The sequence below is a fragment of the Melopsittacus undulatus genome, chromosome 6 (genome assembly GCF_012275295.1).
Source record: "Melopsittacus undulatus isolate bMelUnd1 chromosome 6, bMelUnd1.mat.Z, whole genome shotgun sequence".
Classification (NCBI taxonomy): Eukaryota; Metazoa; Chordata; class Aves; order Psittaciformes; family Psittaculidae; genus Melopsittacus; species Melopsittacus undulatus.
In genome coordinates, this window is record NC_047532.1 from 31,879,603 (window position 1) to 31,903,742 (window position 24,140).

A 24,140-nucleotide genomic window follows, 5' to 3' on the forward strand; every position below is an offset into this window, starting at 1 on the left:
TTTTGGCAATATCCCTTACCTGCAGGTCATGTATTTTGAGTACTTTTAAAACAAGCTAAAAGCATGCTGAAATAAGACCCTGGAAATAGTGTCATCAAAATGCAATCTATCAAATATAAGCTAATCTGTATTAGATCTTTTTCTTTAGCTCAGATGTATTACCTTTTTATTCCTATCAGCAGCTATGAGTTTTGAATGACATAACCGCAGATGTTTTCAGAGACAAATTCTTAATGGGAGTTTTCTGGTTCCAAGTCTGGCAAAACTTTTTTCCCCAAAACAAACCTTCATGATAATTTCTACTGATTTAAAGGTGATTTTTGCTGTAGTTGTAACTGTTCTGATCAACCCCTCAACTTCTCACATTTATGAAAAACAGGAACTCATGGCTAACACCACACTCCCTCTCCCTCAGCTAAACTGACTGTCCTTGGTAAAATATGTACTTAACAAGCAGTTACAAGAAACTGCAGGCAGAAACAGAGAATAGCTGCAACAAACCTCTGGAGGTCATCTTGTCCAAGCCCCCTGCTCAAGCAGGGCCACCCAGAGCAGGCTGCCGAGGGCTCTGTCCAGATAGTTTTTGAATATCCCCAAGGATGGAGATCCATAACCTCTCTGTGCCAGTGCTCAGTCTCCTTCATAGTAAAAAGTGTCTCCTGATGTTCAGGGAAAATGTCCTGTGTTTCAGGCTGTGCCCATGCCTCTCTGGTCCTGTCAGTGGTACTACTGAGGAGGCCCTGGCCACATCCTCTAAGCACCCTCCATTACATTAGCAAATTGCCTCTGAGCCTTCTCTTCACCAGACTACAGTCCCAGCTCTCTCAGCGTTTCCCCGTTTGAGGTGTTCCAGTCCCTTCATGATCTTCATTGCCCTTGCATCATTTCTCTCCACGATGGCTGTCTCCTTCACCGGGAAGCCCCATAACTCCCAGCAGTCGCTTTCACCACTGTCATCCTGTTCTCCACCCTCTGTCATCCTCCACTGGCTCAAGCTCAACCTTCTGCCCACCAGCCCCACAGGTCCCTTCCGCACCGGTTGGCCCCAGCCTGTACCACTGCAGGAGCCGTTCCCCGCCACGGATCCCTCCGGGCTACCCGGGCTGGCACCCCCGTCCCTGCGCTACCTCACGTCCCACGGGCTCTTCACGCGCGCGCTTCCCACAACACCCCAAGAACTCGGCTCCTGCCGCCCGCGGCCAGTCAGGAGCCGCTTTCCCTGTGTTGGGCGGTTCCCGCCCGCCTCGGGCGGACCCTGCTCCGCCGCGAAGCGCCACCATGTTACGTTTAAACTAGACGAGCGAGGGGCAGCGGGGGGATCCCGGCCGAGCGCTCTCCGCTCCACTGCAGACCATGGCGGCACCCGTCCACGCGCGCCTGTGTTGACCGGGGCCCTCGTGCGGCGGCTCCAGGGGCGAGAAGTCGCGCGCCGAGCAAGCTGCGGCGAAGCCCGCGTGAGCCCAGGCCGGCCCCGCGCCCGCCCTGACACAGCCGCTGCCCTCGGAACGGACAGCGTTGGCCGGGGCAGCCCCACGCGCCTGGGAACGATTCCGGTGGCGCTATAGCGTCTCCAGGCACGGAGCGCGAGCACCGTGCGGGGTGAGGGGCAGGGCAGGAGCCGTGTGTGCAGCCTCTACCCCAGCGCAGCCCGGCTTGTTCCGCACAGCTGCGCCGGGCAGGCAGAAGGCTTTAAAACTTACAGCTCCTCCCAGATGTGCAGCTCTCTGCATATCCTGTGGTGTTCAAAGAAAGTCCTTCACCTGTCACTGCAGAGGGCAACAACCCATGTCAGGTGTGTTCAATTACAGTGCTCACCTCAGGGCACCGGTCTCATTGCATTTACAGCTGAGAAGCAGCAGCTTTTTTGAGTACTGAAATGATTTGCAAGTAGTATCCGATTGCAAACCTTGCTTCATACCTAGCAACACCAGTGCTCAGCTGATCAGGTGGCCTATAAACAGGACAGGAGCCCCCAGAGGGAGACACCTGTGTAGATGCACAGAGGGCAGCTGAGGTGGCTTTATGGGACAAGCAACCAAGACATACAGACATGCCCTCTGCATGGCATCAGCATGAGAAGATTTGATTTTCCACTTTACAGTATGTATGACAAGGATTACAAAACCGGAGGTGTTCAACTTCCTGACTGAAAATGCCTCCTGAACAGACTGAATTTTAAATCCTACTGGTTACACATGAACTATACAGTATGTCTGTTTATTTACAGCTTGAAACAATCACTCAAACCCACAACTGAGCTGTCATTATCCAACTCATCCACAAACCCAGTTACACCTGTTTGAGAACTAACTTGAACTATAGTAGTACTTCATAATTTTAACAGAACACGCCAACTCCACAAAGACATCTTGCTACTCAGACTAGGCCCTTACCTAAATAATGGAGTACATTAGTTGTCAATTAATTTTATTAGGCACCAAAGTTCTGCCTGCATCCAGGAGTGTGTCAGTCCTTTTGGCATGGCACATACCAGGAGTTTCTCCCAGTGGGCACAATCTATGACAGAACACTAGAAGAATATCTAACACCCACATACAGATCTATCCCCAAGGCTAAGAGCAGGAACAATCATCTGTTCTCCAAAACACGAGGGGAACCATCAATCCCTTTTGCATTCAGTAACCCAAGAGTACTCATTCACTAAAGAATGAGAACCAGGGCCATTTTTTTTGTCTGGGAAAATTAAAATGCAGATCTCCTACAGCAATAATTTTCATCACTAGTCTCCCAGGTACTTCAAGATAAGGAAATGATGCATAGTCAGCCCAGGCTGACATAGCTGAACCATTCTGACTGTAACAATAAGAACCTACTACTTGAATTATTTCACCCAATGACTGTCCTTGCAACAAGTGGCCCCTGCCACTGGGTGAGAACCCTGACCATTAGTCAAGAGCCAACCACGTGTGGCATTCCCTCTCAGATGCAATGAGTGTTCATTTTAAGCAGAGGAAACAAGCTCCAAATGCAGATCCTTTAGCTGCAAGAGCCTGTTGCCAGTAAGTTAAAGGCAACAAATGGAGCAAAGTAAATTGTCCGTTGAACAAGAATTGTTCAGTAAACAAAGCAAACATTCTGAGTTAATGCTCTGCTAAGTATTGTCATGTTTCTTTCTAGGCACACCTGGAAAGAAAAATCTAGTTCCCTTCAGAATTAGGCAGCAAGTCTTTTTACAAGGATTACAAATTTGGATGTGATTCTGCAATCATCACATGTAAAACAAATTAGTTAGTAAATCTGCATCATATTTAGATATATAGGGTACTACAGATTCTTTTTCCCAGACATCATCTATACAAGGAATAAAAAAATTACTAGAAGTATTCTAAAAAACCCAAGCAATATTAATAATAATAATAATTAAAAAAAGGATACAGCTAGAAGATCACAGCATTCCCTAACAAGGACAAGAAACAAGCAAGTAATAAGAAAACTGAATTCCAAATGTATTAAACCTATCAACCTTTTTAGGAACAGTAATTCAGATTTAAAAATCAACACAAGTGACACAGCAGTACTTTAAGACTTAGAGATTAGATTGCAATACCTAAGCAGTCTGTGAGCATTAAAACTTCTCCTGTAGCAAAATAAACCTGGAAAATATCCAGAGGTTGTGCAGACACTAAAGGTCATAGTGGGAAAGGTAGATGAAGCCTGATCAAATGCATACAGGAACAGCAACAGTAACTGCTTCAGATATTCAGGGAAAACTCAGGGAGAAAAGAGATTTTGAAAGTTAAGCGTGTAAATTGAAAAGAAAAAAGGGCAGAGAAGGCAATTTTGGAGCACAAGGGTCAAGCAATTTATTGTGCATTTCTAGTGCTTATTCTCCAGGAAGAATAAGCCAGTGTGAACAAGATGTTACATCTCGACAGAGATGTCAGTGATCTTAAATTATATTTCTAGGTTAAAAAAAAAATTCTTAGAGCATAGCATTTAAAAAAATATAGAAGAATAGAGGTGAATAATATACTGTCATTCCAGAAGCAAAATCTAATGAAGACTGGGATAAGGATCACTGAGATGTTACTACTAACAGCAATGCCCTCTACTTGATAAGGTTATTCAATTCAGTTATCCTCTGAACAAATTAATTGCTTGTCTCAAATTATCTGAAAATGTTGCTCTTGTTCCTAGTATCATGACACAGTAAACATAAAATAATGAACCACAAAGTGCAATTATCGCACCAGTGCACAGTAAATTAATTCTCAGAAGCCTAAAACAGCCTGTAATGTTCTGCATTGTTTAGAAAAGGAGGAAGGTAACTTAGCTCCAGCAATTTGGTGTTTACACTACTTCATTTTTTTCAGATTCTGAAGCTTCTTGATGAGCCAAAAATCATTCCTCCAGGTAGTATTTGAATTTGTTTTTCACAGGGGATAACAGCAAACCAGTGTTTACTTAGAAAGGTTGATTAAAGCATTATCTGAATTGTAAATCCCCAAGTTTTCTAAGATTCATATGGGGCTGCAGTTTTATTTTACTGAATCCTATAGCCGTTCTGACTGCCAGCACACTATTTTAGAGTCAAAAGTGATGAAACTAGAAATGCTAAGATGAAATAGGACAGGACAAAACACAGTTATTACTGTAAATTGTCCAGAATGCTTATAAAAGTACCACAAGATATCACTGACCATAAAGTTATGCTTAACCTTCTCTTCTGTCTGGACTACATCAAAGTCTGAAAACTTTAAGGGTGGGGTGGAAATCAGGAACTTCAGCACATTACTAAACATCAAGAAAAAAAGGGGGGGGGGAAGGGGGAAAAGGGGAAAAAGAGGAAAAGGGAAAGAGGGGAAAGGGGTGGAAGGGGGAAAGCTTATTTTATCTTCTGATTATTTTTACCACACGCTCCCTTCTCAAATCCAGTCTTTGTTACTGACACTTGCATGTCAGTAATAAAACATCAGTGTGGATGTGTGAATACATTTTGAACATTTAAATAGTGAGTCTCCCCAAACTGAATCAACCATATGCAGTGAAATCAGCAGAAATACTAATTTACTAAACACAAGACAGAAATAAGTGTTACTGTATGCTTCTTTTCTATGTACACAAACAGAGTTCTCTTACCTTTTGTTGGACTCTGGTTCTGATCTATAAATCCTTTCAAGTCTCCATTTGTGGAAGTCACACCAACCTGAACAAAACATTTTTAAGTCTTAAAATACGATAAACCTTTCTATGTTTTCTATAATGCAACTAACGGTATTATAAAAGTAATCTGTCCTGCATTTCTGAAGCACCATAATTCTATGGATAGTATGGTCTAACAAGAGCATGAGATTCAAAGCAAAGGATCAAAGCCATTTACTGTATATATATGAAGACAACTAATTCTAGCTAAGTTCTTACCCCCCAAAAAAACCTAAATATTCTGATACTGCACTATGCATATATGACCCAAGCAGCACATTCAGGCTATTATGGTGTTAAGTCACTGTCCCCTCAAGACAAGACAGAGCAGCTGCCACCAAAGATACAGCAGAAATCTGCCTGATGTCTTGTATTCCAGTGCTAATTTGCTGTCTACAGGTCTGAGGAGACATGACAATTGATGCACTTTAAATACAATTCTCTAGTTTTCAGAGATAAACTGATTTACCCTGAGGGTAATTTACAAGAGATACAGAGAATTTATAACATATGCAGAATGGTGCATTTCCGATTTTGACATGTACACACATCATAGAAAGGCAGTTTGTATAGAACAACACAAGTTCACTGTTCCTGGATGAGGGAGGGAAGAGCTGGAAAGTTCCTCAGATCTCAGCTAACAAGACACAGGCCAAGCAGCAGGAAGTAATGGTCAGGCATTCTGCAGTTTTAGATCATCATCCTTGCACAACCTTAATAACTTCCATTTAACATAGCATTTTGTTTTGCTTCCTAGCCAGAAGCTGTTATAAGTACCAAGGGACTAAGCCCCGTTGGAGCAGAAGACAAACTAATTACTACAAAATATATTTTTAAAATATTATAAAAACTGAGTACTTTGTGAATAATTGGGACAAAGGGTTCAGGTATCCAAGTTAAGAAAAACCTATCATACAATCAAGGATCAAGTATTTGCTTTGTTTTACAATGTAATAATAATGGAACATAATGCTAGGGCCACTCATAGAATTTTAATAATTTAAAACCAGAGAATAATTTAATTGCAGGCAAATTAAACAGTAGCAACATAACTCTAAAATAAATTATGCAAGAACAAAAAAATACCTAGTACAAGCATTTAAGACACAGTTCCACCACACACACTTGTATTCAGCAAGTAATTTTTGAGGGAGAAACTCTGCACACTGCAATGTGACAGATGCTTTTGAAACTACTTCTATTATAAGATATTTTCACCAGAAGCAATGTACAGACATTAACTGTTGCTGCACTATGCTGATCATAACATTCTGCCTACTGAGCTAAGTTATGTGCTTCTGTAAACAAGCCCTTAGAGCTGCTCAATATAGTTCATCAATTTATCTTCAGTGTTGTCTACGTCAGACTTGTTCTTTCCTATCACACCCAACTAGACAGTCATATACTGTTCCCAGCAGGCAGCAAGTACTTCGTTGTTGCACACTGTGGTATCGCCAGAAGTTTTTGAAACAGAACAAGTCTGTCTCATTCTTGCCTCTCAATTTTTCCTTGTCTCCCACCAGGTGGCAGCGGTGCAAAGGCAATGCAGCAAGGCTGGGAAGTGTGTGAACGTGAACGACTGGATTTGAGCAGAGGAAAGACCACATGAAAACAAATGCAAAACGTCTCCTATAACGTTTTGGTAGCAGATCCATACAGAAAACAGCAGCATTCTAGTATCCTTCCTCGCCGGGTGCTTGGGTGGCAGGGAAAGCTAATGTAGTAAGAAGTCACTCTGATTCCTTACAGTAAAAATGTATTCTTGAGGTATTTAAAATAGAGCTTGGAAAGGTTAGTAAATTGCACAGCACATGGCACTGAAAGAGCATTATGACTGCAAAGCAAAGATGAAGAGACAGCACTTCTCGGATCATACTACTGCTGCCTTTGCACAATAAATAACAGTATGAGTTTCTCCCTAGGACCCCTGCCTCTGCAAGAAACAGAACCACCGCAAACAGGAGATTTTAATTCAGAGAAGTAAAAGGGGAGCCACAGGGATAGAGTGTATATAAAGGGCTTTAACCCATTCCAAGACAAAGGATAAGAATTACTATTCCCATTAACATCTTCAAAGACAGTACTACCGATTAGTTCACAATTGAACCTTCAGCTCTAGATTTATAACTGTACTTTTCCCTGCTGATTCATATCAGTGCTTCAGTTAAATGCCAGAGATTACATACTCATGAACTGTTAGCCCAAGATGACTCGCCAGCTGTTACAAAAATTCAAACTTTTACATATAATTCTCTGAAAGATTTAGATTATTTAACTGATTCAATATTTAAGGAAATGTAGCAAAGTACTTGAATTGTATATATCTGTATCTTGTACTTCAGTGATCCAAAAGATACATAATTACAGAAGACTTTCAGTTTGCATAGAACTGTATTTTTTCATTATGATAGTCCTAGTAACGCATTTATAAAGAGCATCCGATTAACAGCAGCGCTTCTCTCAATTTTATAATCTAAATATCTATGTTTAGAAGAGCTTGAAAACAAACCTGAATTTCATGAGAACTTAAATGAGAAATGTGGCAGATTTAAAGGAATTTGTTTCTTTTACAGAATAATTATCATAACTAAGTCTTCAGAAGCAGTAGAAATGTGACACAGTATTACAATCCTGCAGCATAACAAGCACTTTATAGGATTCCATTTTGATGTTAGAGATGTCCCAGGCCATGTTATCTGGAGGCTGTACCATCCACTACTTCTGGGAATCTTGTCATTTAACCACTTGTAAGCTGAAACCAGTAAACAAGCCAACAGTTACATACATTCATTTTTTACTTTCCATATAGCTCACGTTATTTCTGCTTTGTAACACTGCCCCAGACTGTCTGCATTACTGTTGGACTCCTACTTCTGTCCATCTACAGCAAGATGAATCCAGCCATGAAGTAAGATGAAGCAGGCACTTGGTGGGCCTTTGCATCCTATTAAATACTTTCAACAGGTTTTCCTCCCCTTTCCTAGTAGGTAACTAAGAAGTTTCCAAATGGGGTGTGGGGAAAGAAAAAAAGAATCACAATCAGAATCTGGAATGGAGCAAACTGGCACCAGCTGCTCTTGCAGCTTATCAGCCTTCTGCTCCATACATTGTTCAGGTAGCAAGGCTCAGCCTGTGATCCTTCCCTTACCTTACAGAAAGTAACTTTCTCATTAACCTAAAGTTTTCATTCTTTCTGTCCTAGAATTAATCTAGATTCTAACACAATGAAGTTGTAAATTAGTAGGTAATCCACTAACTGGCTGTTTCCTTACATCTGTAATCATTTGTAGATATATTGTAGTAGTATCACAGAAACAACTTGTGTAGGACCTAAAAAGGGTATTCTCACCATGATCTAAAAGAAATATGCCTGGGCTATCAATACAGTGCAGCTAGTGTCCTTCACATTGTTTTTGAAGAGTTTCTTGTGTAAAACAGGTGCCGTGTTTAAGGCCCTCTTGACTTCAGCAGTTAAACTATCCACATGTGAAAGGAGAACTATTATAGCCATTTAACTGAGCTCATCTATGAGAAGAAAACCACTCTCTTAAGAAGCAGTGACAAATAACTTTACAAGCATATGCATATGAATTCAGGTCAGACAATAAAAACTAAGTGTCATTCAAATAATCTGAGTCATATTATTTATTTTGTCCTAAAAAATTAGTTTACCATGAATACTTGCTCAGTTTTTCACAATTTGTCATTACTGTTTCAGTGCCTTCTTATCTGAAGGACAGAAGGGAATGGAAGTACAAAACAGGCAAGAAAAAAAGCATTTTATGATATAGCAAAGAATAAAATAACCCATTATGACAGGGAGATTTAAATTACATCTGGGTTCAATGTGTATGGTAAGTACATAAACATCTCATCTCCAGAAGAATCTGTAACTTTTAGTCATCCTTTCATTATTCACAGCTGTTCTGGTTGGATTTGTTTCCTAAGGAAGGTCAAATTACCCATAAGCAATATTCCACAAGCAGATACTACAAACTGTCCTGCATTTAGAGCAGTGAGCCCAGTCTTGCTAATTCTCTCATCACGTACTCAAAATGTTAGCAAGGAAAACTAGTGATGCGGAACGTTATTCATCTTACATACACCTATGGAAACAGCTTGCCATGTGCTTGCAGCGCAAGCTTCCTTGAAGGCAAAGTTGCTCAACATAGCTTATGCATGGGAGATGCAAAGACATCTTAGCCTAAGCTCACTGCACTTTTTCTTGAGATGCATTAGGAGAACAAACATCCCCCTATGCTTCTGTGTCCCAGTTGAGGGGTACCGATTTCAGAATATAAGAGGTTACAGCTTCCTGATGTGTACATACTTGATTAAAAATATGATCTTTAAGAACTTCCCAGATGTCCAAATGCCAGTACTTTAAAATCCCCTTTCCTTGACAATTAAACAGAAAGAAAAAAAGATGGAAATAGCTCTTCTCCCTCAACTCACTCAGAGATCATTACACTATTTCAGACAGTAGAACAGACAAACACCAACCTTAAACTTGAAATGGGTTTTCAGGCTGCAGAAACCCACAGACACACTAAACCCCAGAACTCTACAAATTCAGAAGCATTCTTGGGACTTCTAACAGCAACAGAGAACACTATTAGCCTGAGTGGGCAGTTCTGAGTAACTAAGGTTGGGGAATCCTGAAGAAGTGCTACAAATGAGGACAGAAAGCATATGAACACCTTTGTTTTCACACTTTGCAAATCCTCTAAACAGGTATACTTAACATGAAAACAACACGAGCTCTACTTTCATCTGCACCACAAACTAATTTTTTTTAATAAACCCATAAAAGTTAGATAAATAACTAGATTTGCATGTTTAATTTGCAAAATTTTGAAGTATGCATACTAATAAAAAGATATTTATTCTGTAACGTAACTATAACCTTGTGTTAAACAACAGCAAAACCATTATTTCCATATTCAGCACAAGCGTAGGTTGCCCAGACTAAATGTCTCATGTCTGTCCTTGAAGGTTTACAAAGCACAAAGCTCTGAGCAGTCCTCAACAAAGCACCAAGCAGCTGGGTTCTGAACTGGAGTGTCAGAGCTTCACGCAAAGCACCATAGTGGATGGCCTCTTGAGATCCCTTCCAATTTACGTTACTCTGGCTCTGCCACACAACACTCCATGGATTTTATTTGCTTTGGTATTTATCCTTTGACTGCATTAAACAAAAGGTCAAAAGAAAAAAGATTTTGAGTTGTGCAGCTGTTTCACATACATCAATAGAATTACCTATTCATGCAACAGTTGAACATGGCCTATGAAATAAGTAAATCAAAAGGCTTTGCACATACACACTAATTTATTTTCTGGCTTGGCCAGCTCAAATCAAACTTTTAGACATAAGACATCCAAAAGCCTTATCTGAAACTACACACCAAATAAAGCTATTAATAAAGACAACAGAAATTTCTAAGACTTGAGAATTAATTTTACCAAACTATGCCCTAGTCAACAATTCAACCAAATATGCACAAAAGCTTTTGCAGTTACTGAACAGAGTGACATCCTATGGTTACCTGCACTTTACTGTGGGGTATTTCTTTAATTATGTTGTGTTCAGATTTAATTAGACTGCAGATGCCCTATCAAAGGCAGTCAACAGGTAAACTGCCCAAGACTGAAATTCATGCTCAACTCAGTGACCATAAAGCTTAATCAGAACTGTTCTCTAGACAAACTGTGTAGCATAGGAAGCACAGCTATTTAGGCAGAAAATTAAGGTCAGGATGTTAGACATTTCATAAGCTTCCTCAGAACTCAGGACACGGGAATCAATAGAGCCTCTAGACACCACAATACAGGCTTGTTAATGCAGCAGATGAAGAAACAGGAAGGCCCTGAGTCTTGTAAGCACCAAGCGTGCACTGGCATTACTAAAGAAATACACCATCTTTCTGTTCTTTCTTGAGTTTTTATACTTTGACTCAGAAGGATTTTGCTCTGGTGCAAAGGTGAAACAATTCAACAAAATGCAAGGCTCCCTGACAGCTCTGGAGCAGTGTTAGAGGAATCACAGAATATCTCACGTTAGAAGGGACCAGTAAGTATCAATAAGGAAATAGCATAAAGCATTGCCCCAGTTATCAACCTGACCTATAGCTGAGTAAACTCCACATCCCTTAACAGCTTCTAACCAGTTTTAATTTATCAAAACACTGCAGAAAATGATGGGGTACACATTTGTGGCATACAAAATCCAGACAAGATCTTTTAATTTGAACATCTTCATGTTTGATTTCTTGTGTGGACAAATACAAGAAATGAAACACAAAGCTCTTCAAATGCCGAAAGCCAGAAGCAACTGGCAGCGTGCCAAGATAAAATGCAATTTATGTTGTATAATTATACTTACATTTTTTGCCGTCATGTCAGACAGTATTGCTTTATATTCTGTAAAACCATAAGATATCCCTTTTCATCTTCACAGGATCTTTAAAATGTACATCCTGTAAGAAAGGCAATAAAATATCTTAGTGAAAATACATTTTCAGTTCCCTCTCTAGCTGAAACCCTGCATCGCCAGAGAATACTCTGCACAGATACTAAAAATGTACATTGCTTGGAATAGGCAGAGATGTAATCTTACATATAAAAGCCCAACTTACCTAGAGTCCTAACTATATTAACATGCTAACAATGCATGTTATACCATTACTAAAGTCTTATAATTAAAACCATTCAATTGTTTGCATCTAATGCAGATTGGCTCTAAAAACTGGAAGGGGATGAATTCTCTCCATTGTGCCTTCAGTCTCCAGCAACAGAAAGATACTACTTCTGTCACTGCAGACATCCAAGATGTTGATAAAAAATAGGATATGCTTATATATGCAACACACAGCAAACATTAAGTATTTTTAGGAAACATCCAAGACAAAACATTCCTGTTCAAGCTCATCTTCTTAATATTTTCAGGCTTTATTATTACGCTATTTCATTAATTTCTTTATTATATTATTAGACCTATGTAATTAGAATTATAGAATTAGAATTCCAGGAAGAGACAAACATTTTGGTACACTGAAAAATACTTCACGTAACATCTTTCGTAAAATGTAAGCTTCTATCAGTCTTAAAGAAAACCAGAAGAAAAGAATTTACAAATCAAACCATTTTAAAGGAAGAATTAACTTGACTAAGCATTTTAAAGTACTTTGAAAGTACTTTTAAAGTACTAGTTGCTCTTAAAAAAAATGGACTACACAATACATCTGAATTGCATTTGAAAGTGTAAATAATTCTCCCTGTCTTACACATCCAATTGTGGAATCAATTCAGCAAGATCTTTTGGAAGATGCCTGAACTAATTACCAAAAATGAGTCACAGCCATTTACAGCAGAAGTCACTTGCTACAAAAGCAGGGTGCAAATCGCTATTTCCCCTGTATTTTAACCTACACAAAGTTTGAGAATGGGCTGTGCCTTCACCTTCCTTCTAGAAAAGGGCTAGAAACTGTTCCAGTAGTGTGTGTAGCTAATGGGTAACTCCACCATCACTGCACTAGTGGTTTTGAACAATGCAGAAGAATTCTAAATTCTAGGATCTCTATAGATTTTTTGCTTTAATCACATATATCAATTAAAGTGGTATGACAGTTACTGAAAAAACATTTTTTTTTTCTTAAGAGGTATTCTCCATTTCTTGTCAAGTGAGTTGTATTTATTTTCCTTTGCACCTCAGTTTATTGCAGCCACAACTAAGCAGTTACTCCAGCATGTGAACACCACGCAATTTTGTCTCCTAAGACATTGCCCATGAAAACTTCCTAAGTTTTAGTTTCATAACAGAGAATCTAAGAAAATAATAAGGTTTTTTTTTTCCTGCCTTCAGAGAGGACACTAGAGGTGTCTATTCACACCCTGAGTAAAGAGGCTACTGGATCTGTGTAGCCATCCTGAAACCTCAAGAAGAGCCACAGAAAAGCCATAAAGCTACAGTAGTCATGGCAAAGAGCAAATACTGAATCCTTGCATTGCATCTGAATACTATGATCTTGGGTGGCTTTTCCTTTTTCACCTTCCTCTTCCTTCCATATAAACTCTTCAAATACATCATCTGGAGCTCTGGCAAAAAGCCATAATGCAGTTTGACCTCCCTTCTCTTGCTTTAAGAGGCTTTACAAGCAATTTACTCAAATAAAACACAATTAAGAACACACTTGCTAAGCAGTTTTAACCTGTTTACAGATAAGCAAACTAGCTTCATCTTTGACAGGTTATTTGCTGTCAAGCTTAGTGATCCAGAAGGTATTGTCCATAAACTATTACCATCTTTTGCCACAATGCTCTTTAGCCAGTATGAACAGTTGGTATTCTTCCAGCTTTATGAACACATTCTGTCAAGCTCGAGAAGCCAGACTTTGTGACCCCCACCATCTGCCATGACCTCTTGTCAGGTTCAGACAAAAGAACTTACACAGATGGCCTCAAAATGGAGATTCTCTTCACTCCCAATTGCTGTTTGTCAGCTTGCAATACACATATAGAGAAACATAAACCTCAATCTTTTTGTTCTTTAGCTGGTTTCTACTGAAATGAATCTGCATAAAGACAGGTTTAGAGCCCAAAGCACATGAGACACAAAGATTACTTTATTTGAACTAAAGTTGTCCCTTCATAATCTAAGCCTTGGTTTATAATCCACTCCCACAATTTTGCCTTTTGGTCAAATACCATAAAGCACAGTGAGCCAACCGAACTGTCTGACTTGGTAAATTTTGAATTGCAGTTTCTTCTATAATACATGTTGCCTAATAAATCTACACCAATGACATTAAAAAGCCATTTTTGTGCATCACATTGACAAAAACCCAGATAATCAAGCTTTAGTTACAACAAACCATCTGAAGTGCTAGAGTGTTTACCTGAACCTATTCACATGATGTATCTGTTCTGAAGTTTCAGTGATACCGAAGCTGAATCCCAGTACAAGAAGCAATACTGAACAGAAAACAGTTACCCGCAGAAGGGTATTATTTCTATGGCACAACGTCTTATTTTTAAATTAGACCTTGAAGATCCTCATACTGGCTAAAATCCAACAATAGAAACTAATAAAGCCCAAAACAACAATCTTATTTTCTGCCCCTTAAGATTATGCTTTACAAAACTTACCCTGTCTTTCTTTAGCTTTCTCAAATTCTTATCAGTACTTCACATATCACACCACACACAGATTCTCCCTAGCCCCAGAGACCACTTCCACTTCACAACAGAAAGTGTCAGTATTAAACAACTATAAATTAAGACAACTGCTGGGCAGTTACCTAAATTGTTATGATGAAAAGTCATCAGGGAACACAGAAAAATATGTAGATATATTCTATTAAAACCATTTTTATCATCACCAACGAGTCTTTTTGTTTACTTGATCAAGAATATTGCAAAGTAAGAATTACTGCAAGTAACAGTGTCACCTTAGCAGAAAGAGCTACCAGTTTCAAGAAAAAAAACCAACCCAATTAATGCCAGCCTTTCCACTAGTAATTAGTTTCTGTTCTTCACATTGCTCTCCACAGTACTAACTTCAAGCTACAGTACTACAAAGCTGATTTCAGAAGACAGCAGCAACAAAAAGATTCCTTATTAATAAGTGCAAGCTCAGTTTTTAACCATTAATTTTTGCACAGCATCTACATGGATTAGGCCACCTGTTACACATATGTTGCTTCATTGTCTCAGTTTTCAGACCAGTCAAATTTCAGAATTTTGGAGTACTTATCAGAAATCCACCTGCTCTCAGAAGTGTCTCCCCATCTTTTTCCTAAAATACATTTCAACATCCAACCCCTTTTTGAAGCAATTGAGATAAAAACATAATTTTAGTGAGAAATGTATGTGCTAGTAAGAGTAATTTCTTGGTATCCCAAGACAATATAACTTTGTAATCAAATTTCTTAAATTTAAATTACAGATTCTGCATTTCTGTAAGAAGACTCAATTGACTTGACAAGTGTCTTTCCAGAGTCCTCTTAAAATGACTTATTTCCAGTTCTATCCCTCATTTATGTAGGCAAGAAATAAACCTGGCCTGCACACTGCGAAAGACAGGAATACCCACATCCATAACATCCAGCTTGTCACTTAATAAAGAACTTCCAAAAGCCAACCAAGGATCTATTCAACAAGTCACACATGCAGAGTGGGAAATAAGCCACCATCTTCAGTTATCATACATTAATTGTTATCTTGAAAATAATATTTAAAAATAGCTCTTAGGAAACATTTGAAAGGAACCCCCACCACAATGCATTTTATGAAGGTCTTGCAGGTACTACAACTTGTTTTTCCAGCTTTTATGTGAGCAACTGTAGGCCTTGAAAAAAGCTCTAGCAGATAATAGATAAGGTGATTAGAGAGATTGAACAAAGGAAATCTAAGTGACTTGACTCCTAAATAATATTAGGAGTTTTGAACAAAATAAAAGAACATGAAAAGAGTAGAGAGTTTAAAAGCTTCACTATTTAATTCTTCTCATGTGACTCAAGGCTGCAACCTGTGAATCCAAAATGCAGAAGTCTTCACTACTAACACAAAACCAAAATGAGCATGACTGCTTTGAACTGATATGCAAACAGAATACTTAACTAACCTAATTTGAAAGTGAAGATCTCATCTTGTAGTTTGGAGGAACCAGCTGACACACTCAGAAGGAACAAAACCAAGCACTTATAGTTGACCAGGTTCTCCTGAATTGCTGTGATTGAGCAAAATGCTAATGTATCATCAGAGCAAATTAACTGATAGCTCCTGAGAACAGTAGCCATTATAACTTAAGTTTACACAGTAGAAAGAACCTGGAAAAACAGACAAGGCCTAAATGCAAGTTCAATTAGTATAAACTGTAGTACTTAAGTTATATAATGAACAACCAATGTGACAATGTTTACTGCAGTTTGCTGAAAGCATGTGGGGGAAATGTCCCTTCAAGAACTTCATGCAGCAGGTACTGAGGCAACAAATGGATAGGATTCCTTTCAATACTCTAAGACTTGATCTCAAATGCTGCCTTCCCATTACTCTCACTCACTACATTTACTCTCACTGTTGTACATATTATAACATGGCTAGCAATAGCACTGTTGATGGAGGCTACTGAATGTCTTGAATCCAAGGGATGAAAACAGATATGTGGATGTACAAGTAACAAGAACACACAACACAGAAATGTTATTCAAAACTACAATCAAACTCTCCCATAGATGAAAGTGCCCGAAGTCTCCATGCACTTAACTGCACTGCTGAGCCTGAAGTTCTGTTGCTTGTATAGTCCTGATAGAGCTGAAACCCAAACTCCATCGACTTGGAACTAGATATTCCTTCCCTCAAGGGACTCAGTTTCTCAGGCATGTTCTTAGACACGCCTATTACCATGTTAGTATTGGTGGTAAACTCTATGTCTAAGAATAGGAGCAGCACTTGTGGCTTATCTCAAAATCAATGAGGTGAAGCATGTCCCTTATTGCTCAAATAAAGAGGACATTACATTAAACACATGGAATAATTCCCAAGTACCTGAACCCCTGAAGGCTCTTTTAATTCCCCAAACCAGCTTACTGTCACTCAAGATAAAGTATGTGGGTCTTGATATCAGAACAGCAAGTAATGTTCATGCAGTACTTAAAAAAAGTAAGATGATCTAGAATTTCTTTCAGAGTTTTACAGACAACTTCTATCAGCACAGATACGTTTGGAATTAACAAATCTAGCTGCAGCTGTTTTAAGTAGACAATCTATTCCATAAGCTCATCTTTTTTTCTCTAACTAGGTTTCTAGCCCAGGGTTTTCTCCATAGCTGACTACTACACAGGACACAACATCTGGGAATCTGCTGCTTCAGTGGAAAAAAGGCAGGTGCAACTTCCTTACTGAATAAAAAGCACACTGTATTCTCACAAATGTATTCTTGCCTTAGACATTTCATTTTAGCTATGGATTGACATTTGAAAAAATATTAGTGATCTATATAAATGACTGTAAAGTATCCTGGTAAGTCAGTTTTGTGCATTGCCAATAATTCATTAGCTCCTCTTTCAATTAAGCTCAACTGAAAAGAGTACTTTTTTTTTTTTGACTACTGAGACTTGAAACCTCTTGCTACCACCAGCTCATATACTGTATGATACATCAGAGAGTAATCAAGACATTAATCTATTCTTGTAATGAGTTTTAATTTTGAGATTTTAAAATTTCCAGAGTTATCAGTACATCGACACATACATGGAACAGTTTAACAATCCTGTTGATACCCTTTTATCTACACCCCGCAGCTGGAAGGATCTGAACAACCAATGAACTGAAGATGATTTTACATTTGCATTTCATTAAAGATCACCAAGTTATATAGGGAAAAAGAGCTTGATGATTTAGTGAGCTGTTTGCTCGGTTCAGTCTGGTTTGCAGCACCACATCATGACAGTTTCTGGGAGAAAAAAAAAAAAAAATCACTTATGATCTCCTGAAAATTTACTGATGGGTTGAAGTGTGACACAGGTTGGATATGCTTTGTTTGCATGAAGACTACTCCATGCTTTTGAAGGGTTCACTGGAATGTGTGAGTAAAAATCTATTCGGAAGAAGTGGGATATTTTATCTTCAGATCACAGCTTTCCCAAGTTCCTACACAGCAAGAAGCAAGATGAATAATTTGCTTTTGATAGACAGCAGAAGCCTGCTGTTCCACAGAATCAATACTCAGCTTGAAATGTTATCAGTTGTATGTATTGATAAAAAAAATTGTTTAAATGTATTTGCAATATTAAGTTGAATTTTAAATAAATTGAAGCTTACAACACCTGGATTGCATATGTAAGAGAACAAAAACATGTTTCCCAAGGTCAAATATATAATGAAGGAAAACGTTACCTAAATCTTTCCTCACAATAAATGAAGCCCATGCATATGAAAGCTTTTTATCTCACTCTGGAGATATAAGATCACTTTCTCTGGCAGTTCCTAATCTCATTCATAATTATTGGTAATGTTATCACTGTAATTTCTACTACAGGTCATTTACAGTTTTTCTGGTAATTAGAGCTGTTGCTAAGATGGGAAAGGTTTAGTACCTGGATGACCATTACGGTTCACAAGTGACTTTTAATATGTTAATGCATTTTTCAAAAGCCTTAATACACAAATACTAATACACTTGCTTTCAGACTTCAGTTCCCACAAATATTACTCTAATAGCTGCTACCAAGTTGAAGAATTCATCTATACAACCTCACTAAAAGTTTGTAACCTCAAAGCCAGTGTGTACCTGTAACAACCTGACAGTTTCATTCTGAACATATGACCTTATTTTTTTCTTGATTTTTGATTTTTCCATTTATACTGTGGGCTGAAATTCCCAGTAACAAAACAGTGAATCAAAATGGTCACTTACACACACAGAACACATGTCCTAACACCCACCATGGGGAAGTGGATTACGACCTCTTACCAAAGCAACTGTTTCATGCACCCTGTCAAATGACATATCATTGGACAGAGGTTAGTAACAGACCCTGTTGAACAACAGAACACCTGAATTGCTGCTATCCACAACCAAACATTCCAACAAAACGGAATGCTAACCTTTTCCACAGCTTGGTTTCAGTATCTATTGTGACAGCCAACATGAAATGTGAGCTGGCCAAAGTGTTATTTTATCGCCAAATTAGTGCTGCGAAAAAATCTAAACATTTCAACAGGTTTCAGTAAAGATAAATATTCCCCAAGTGACATCAGTAGGGTGTGGATTTTGCAAAGTGTGCCCTGAAAGGCAGAGTTTCTTTAGCAGTACTAACTGAATAGCTGTATCTAGAAGTTATTTCCAAACGTCATCCCTTTACATTTAATTACTATTCTGTATTTCAGTAGAAATAACATACTCCAGAAAGCTGTGCATTTGATACAGATTATAGTAATGCATAGATTAGAATATACTAGTATGCACATGATTAGCATATATATTATATTAACATATATTATGATATATAGTAGTCTTGCAAACTGAACTATCAAAAATGAATGGTTTGATTTCCTTGGACTTATTTTTATGCTATTAATATTGACAAGTATAAAAGTAAACTAGAATAGTCTGTAAAGATCTTTATTGAAAATTACACACATAGGAAATCAAGGTAGAAAAGTTTCATTTAATGAAACTGTAAGAATAAGATCACTTGCTAGTGCCTCATGTTCTTGCAAAAGAGCTGTAGGTGAGGTGGAGGAGAAGAATTAATTTCACTCTAATACAGGATGTTACAAAAAACATGAAGAACTGAACCAGGAAGTTGTTATAAACCTGTCACTCCCTACCACACCTGCACCTTTTTACAGTATTTCCCACCATATACCTAGTTCTTCAGATACCACAACAAGGATTTATACCATCAGCTTTGACATGGTATGTGTGCTATTACCACACCAAAACATTCAGATTGTTTCCCACTGAACACCTAAAATATTATGATAAACCTGTCCAGTTCCAGGGGCTTCTTGGCTTTGCACACAAGATCTCCACAAGTGTATTTCCTTGCACCAGACTAGACAGTTTATTTGCCCTATTTTAAGATTCCCTGTTGATTTATTAGCAGTCATGTGCTGTGGATGTCATCAGAAAGGTAGAGGAGAAGCTCTTAACCATTACACCAAAATTTAAGAAAAAGCAAACAATTCCAGAAATTGTTGCTTGTTGAAGACAACCCTAGGAATAGTATTTTAAGGTAGCACATCAGAAGAAATGCAATTCCAAGAACTGAATTAGACTAGCTGTAACTGAAGAACTTGTTCTGCTCCACATTAGTAATATTTAAACTACTGCATCCTATTCATAACAATATGGGCTGCAGCTTCCCTCCCCTAACCATATCAGGTCACTATTCTATTGCTTCTAGAGATTTTCACCAAACTTTTCTACACGTACAGCAAAAAAGTCTGCACACTTACGGCAAATAACACAAGAAATTGTTGAAGGGGATGGAAAGTTGGAATTTTGGTTCCTACTTTTTTGCTAAACCTGTAACAATAATTTAGTCAAACCTGCTGAAAGATCTTAACTGTTAGGGTGCTCACAACCGTCCAGGAAAAATGTCCAGATGCACAAGGGGCCCTCGCAGTAGTGGTCAATGTGTGCAAGAATAGAGATAGTATTGAGATCCCTTGTAAAGCAGCACTGTGCATTTTGCCCAGCTAAATCGCTTGGCTTACCCCCATTACACTGGATAGTTGCTGTCAAGATGCTGTATTGAAAATCATACTCTACCCTTCTGTAAAGTGAGGTTGCCAGTCAGAACCCCTGCAGCAATAAAGATCATTCCCATCAACTGTGTGTTTTTCTGTCAAGTTATCAATATCATACAAGTCAAACGGTTTGGTTTGGTTTTGTTGTATTACAAGAGTGATCTCTATACAAAAAGGAAGTGGTTAAAAGAAACCCCAATAATTTCACAGTGAAATAAGACCACTCAAATTCACCCATGAGAGAATCTTGTTAATTTTCAGGTTTTCCCTTGGTATAGGACTACGTCATTTCATATGTTACTCTTCCCTCTTCTAGAGGCATCAGACTCACTTTACAACAAAGGTTTTCAACAGAGAATTTATCCTTTTTTATCCTTATGACCACCTCTCCTGCCAAATCTATTCTATAATGCAAACTTCTCCTTACTCTTTCACATTTCTTCAAACTGTAGTTAGCACCCTACACACTACTTCAACAGAAGTTCCTGAAATTCAGTACTTCACTATGTACAAAACATCCGAGAACAGACAGCATTATCACAAATACAGGCTGCAAAATACAGCTCTGCATTTGTTCTGTAACACTGGTCATCTGTCATAAGCTTTTGCCCCATGGATAATACCTTTTTATTTTATGTAAGATAGTATACAGTATTATCAAGTGAACTAAAGTTAATATGAGAAGGCCAAAGAAATGGAGAAAAAAATATTAATTTCTTTTTGAACAGCATCAACATAGACTAGCATCAAGTTATTTTTTAATCCAAGATTGTAACAAGTTACATCACACAACATCCAATGTTTTGCTCTAATTAAGCATAATTAAGGAACATCAGTGATAGAAGCTGACAAATAACTCTTCATTAATGTTTTTATTAGCCTATAGAGTCATGAAAATAAATGAACTGATTTCCAAATTATAAAACCTGACCAAATAATTCCTTTGCTTTTGCATAGTATGTTAAATCATATCACTTCAATCTATTCATTTGCTCTGTCAACTCAAAACTTTTAAGAGAAAATGAAAAGCAAAGTCCCTTCTGCTGAGAAAAACAGCGCAAGTTCTGATACACAGCTCAGCATCCTCCCTTTAATCAGCGAGGGAGCACGCTCTCAGATGCGGTTTTCTTCCACATTTCAAGGAAGTTTGCTTATTCCGTGTTTTCCTCCTATTGTTTGTACCCTCAATCCCGAAAAAACGCTGTTTATATTTGGATTCACCTCTGCCATTAAACCCTTTACGGCCGACAGTCAGGGAAGGCCTGTAACTCAAAGGGCGCAGGAAGAGGCGCTCAATTAAGTTTTGCTGTTCTGGTTGTTGCTGTCGGACCAACCCTCCCCCCGACAAAACTCAAACCCACCACGCTAGGAAGTTCAACCCACACTCGAGGTACGCCGCTCCCTTTCTGCACTGTAAGCCCCCTGGGCGGGGGGCGGTCACCTCCCCGCCCGCTCCGCGCCCGCGCACACCCGCCGCGGCGCCGTCCCAGGCCCGCCGCCCTCAGCCGCTCCCCGCAATGGAGGAGAGGTGACCCGGCGGCGAGCAGGGCGCCTGTCACCCGCCACCCGGGCACGCCGCCGCCCCGCGGCCGCCCGCAGGTGTCAGGCACCGGCTCGTCTCCCTCCCGGGGCGCGGGGGGCGCCCGCCCCGCGTGCGGCTTGGCGACGAGACCGAGCTCCAGACGGCGTGTGGGAGGGAGCGGAGCTCCGGCCCCCCGCGAAGAAAGGCGCTACCCCTCCCTCACGGCCCCGCACCCCCTCTCGGCTCCCCACTCACCCGCAGGCCCTGCACCGGCGAGGAAAGAGGAAAAGGGGCGGCGGTGGCGCAGTCCGGGCCTAAGCAGCGGCGCTGAGGGGCCGGCGGTCCCTCAGCGGCAGCCGCGGCAGGCAGCCAGCCGCTCCGCCCGGCCCCGCGCGCCGACGACGCCTCTCGGCCGGGCCGGCACCGCGCACTCGCCGCTCGGGAGGAGGCCTCGGAGACGGGGGCCCACCAGGGCCAGTCCGCGAGCCCCGGCGCGTGGCGGCGCGAGCGCTCGCAGCGCTTCCAGCCCGGCCACCACTGCCCCCCTCCCCCCCGCCGCGCGCCCGGCCCCACTCAGCCGCCTCGCTCCTCCGCCGCCGCGCCGTGCTCTGCCCGGCTCCCTCTCCCCCGCACAAGCTTGGCGGCGTCTGGCAACCGCATGCGCCTATTGGCCTCCGCGCCGCGTGAGGTCAGGCGTCCTCCCCGCGCTATTGGCTCGATCCCTTGTGTGTACACACGCCGCCTGCCAATCCACGGCACGACGGCGGGAGGGGCGGGGCGGAAAGGGGCGGCCGGCCTAGACTCCGGGCCACCGCCTACTCTCCCGCCTCCGGGCTGGCAGCGGGGCGGAACGGCCAATGGGGGCCGGGCGGGGTTCGCTGTCATTGACAGCAGTGTGTCGTCCCCCCCCTTTCTATGCCCCCGGCCGTCCCCTCCCACACCGGCTCTGCCCTACTGAGGCGGGGCGCTGCAGGTCGGTACGAAGTATAAATATTTGTATTTATAGACACTGAACGGCGCAGCAACGTTTGCAGACACAGGCCGTACAGGGCCCCGTCTGCTGATCTGCGGGGAGCCAAGGCGGTTCTGTCCTGGGGACGCGGAGTTCAGCCCTGCCGCGGGTATGGCCGCCCGAGGTGAAGGAACGTCACTCCACCGTCGGGCTGTGGCGGTTGGGACGATGCCTGGCCTACCTCGGACATGGCTTCCTTGTAAACGTGCCCTGCTCCAGTTCCGTAACTTCCTTCCTGTGACACAAAGGGGCTGTTGGCAAACAAAGAGATGGTGCAGGGCGGGGGGGGTAGCTGCAGACCCGGGCCTCCCGGTGAAAGGGGGTGTGGGGGGAGCCCAGGAAACCGAGTCCTGTATGGAGGTGTAGGGACATTATTAAAGCTTTAACAAGTATTTAAACATTTCCTTTTAAAAAAAAATAATTTTCACAAAGGAGGATTAAGTATTCTAGAGATAGAATGCTTTGGATTGCAAGGGACCTTAAAGATACCCAGTTCCAATCCCCTGCCATGGGCAGGGACACCTTCCACTAGACCAGGTTGAACCTGGCCTTGAACATTGCCAAGGTTGAGGCAGCCACAGCTTCTCTGGGCAACCTGTGCCCAGTCTCACCACCCTCACAGGGAAGAACTTCCTCTTAATGTATGTGCCTTTTTTCAGTTTAAAGTCATTACCCCATGTCCTATCACTACATGACCTTATGAAAGTCCCTCTCCAGATTTATTGTAGGCCTCTTTAGGTACTGGAAGGCTGCTCTAAGGTCTCCCTGGAGCTTTCTCCAAGCTGAACAAGCCAAACTCAGCCTATCTTCATAGAAGAGGTGCTCATATATACATAGGTATGTATATAGGTACATATGTATTCTTATAGGGAGAATATGAATAGAGAATACTTCTGGGAGTAAATAATCAAATCAGCACTAGCTCCATTCAAAGCAAGGTTGCAACATTTGTTAAAGTCTTTCTCTGGCACAGCTAGGCCCACATCCAAGCATGCAGTAAACCATTTTTCAAATTTCTATTATGCAGATTCACCTTAATGTCACTGAACAAGCTGAACAAATCAAGGTTTATGTGGATGCAGAAACACTATCTGTATGCCTTAGAAACCTCTAGACCACACACAGAGTATACCATACATATTAAATTTGCCCTTTTCTTCCTTTACAAACTATTAAATGCTGTAGAGA

At 40.7% G+C, this 24,140-nt stretch overlaps 1 protein-coding gene across 4 annotated transcripts in view; it reads right to left on the reverse strand.

Moving 5' to 3' along the window:
• TFDP2 (transcription factor Dp-2) overlaps positions 1–22,292 on the reverse strand; it is a 61,177-nt gene extending 38,885 nt beyond the window's left edge. For 2 of the 4 annotated variants that reach the window (XM_034063501.1, XM_034063500.1), the window contains exons 1-3: positions 22,196–22,292; positions 11,546–11,639; positions 5,101–5,167 (exon numbers count right to left, since the gene is read on the reverse strand). In XM_034063501.1, coding sequence (XP_033919392.1) covers positions 5,101–5,167; positions 11,546–11,560 — 82 coding nt within the window. In that variant the 5' untranslated portion in view covers positions 11,561–11,639; positions 22,196–22,292. Of the gene's footprint in view, positions 1–1,127; positions 1,185–5,100; positions 5,168–11,545; positions 11,640–22,195 lie in introns of those variants that run through there. The other 2 variants (XM_031047177.2, XM_031047178.2) reach the window with 2 other exon arrangements.
• Between the last annotated feature and the right edge of the window lie 1,848 nt (positions 22,293–24,140).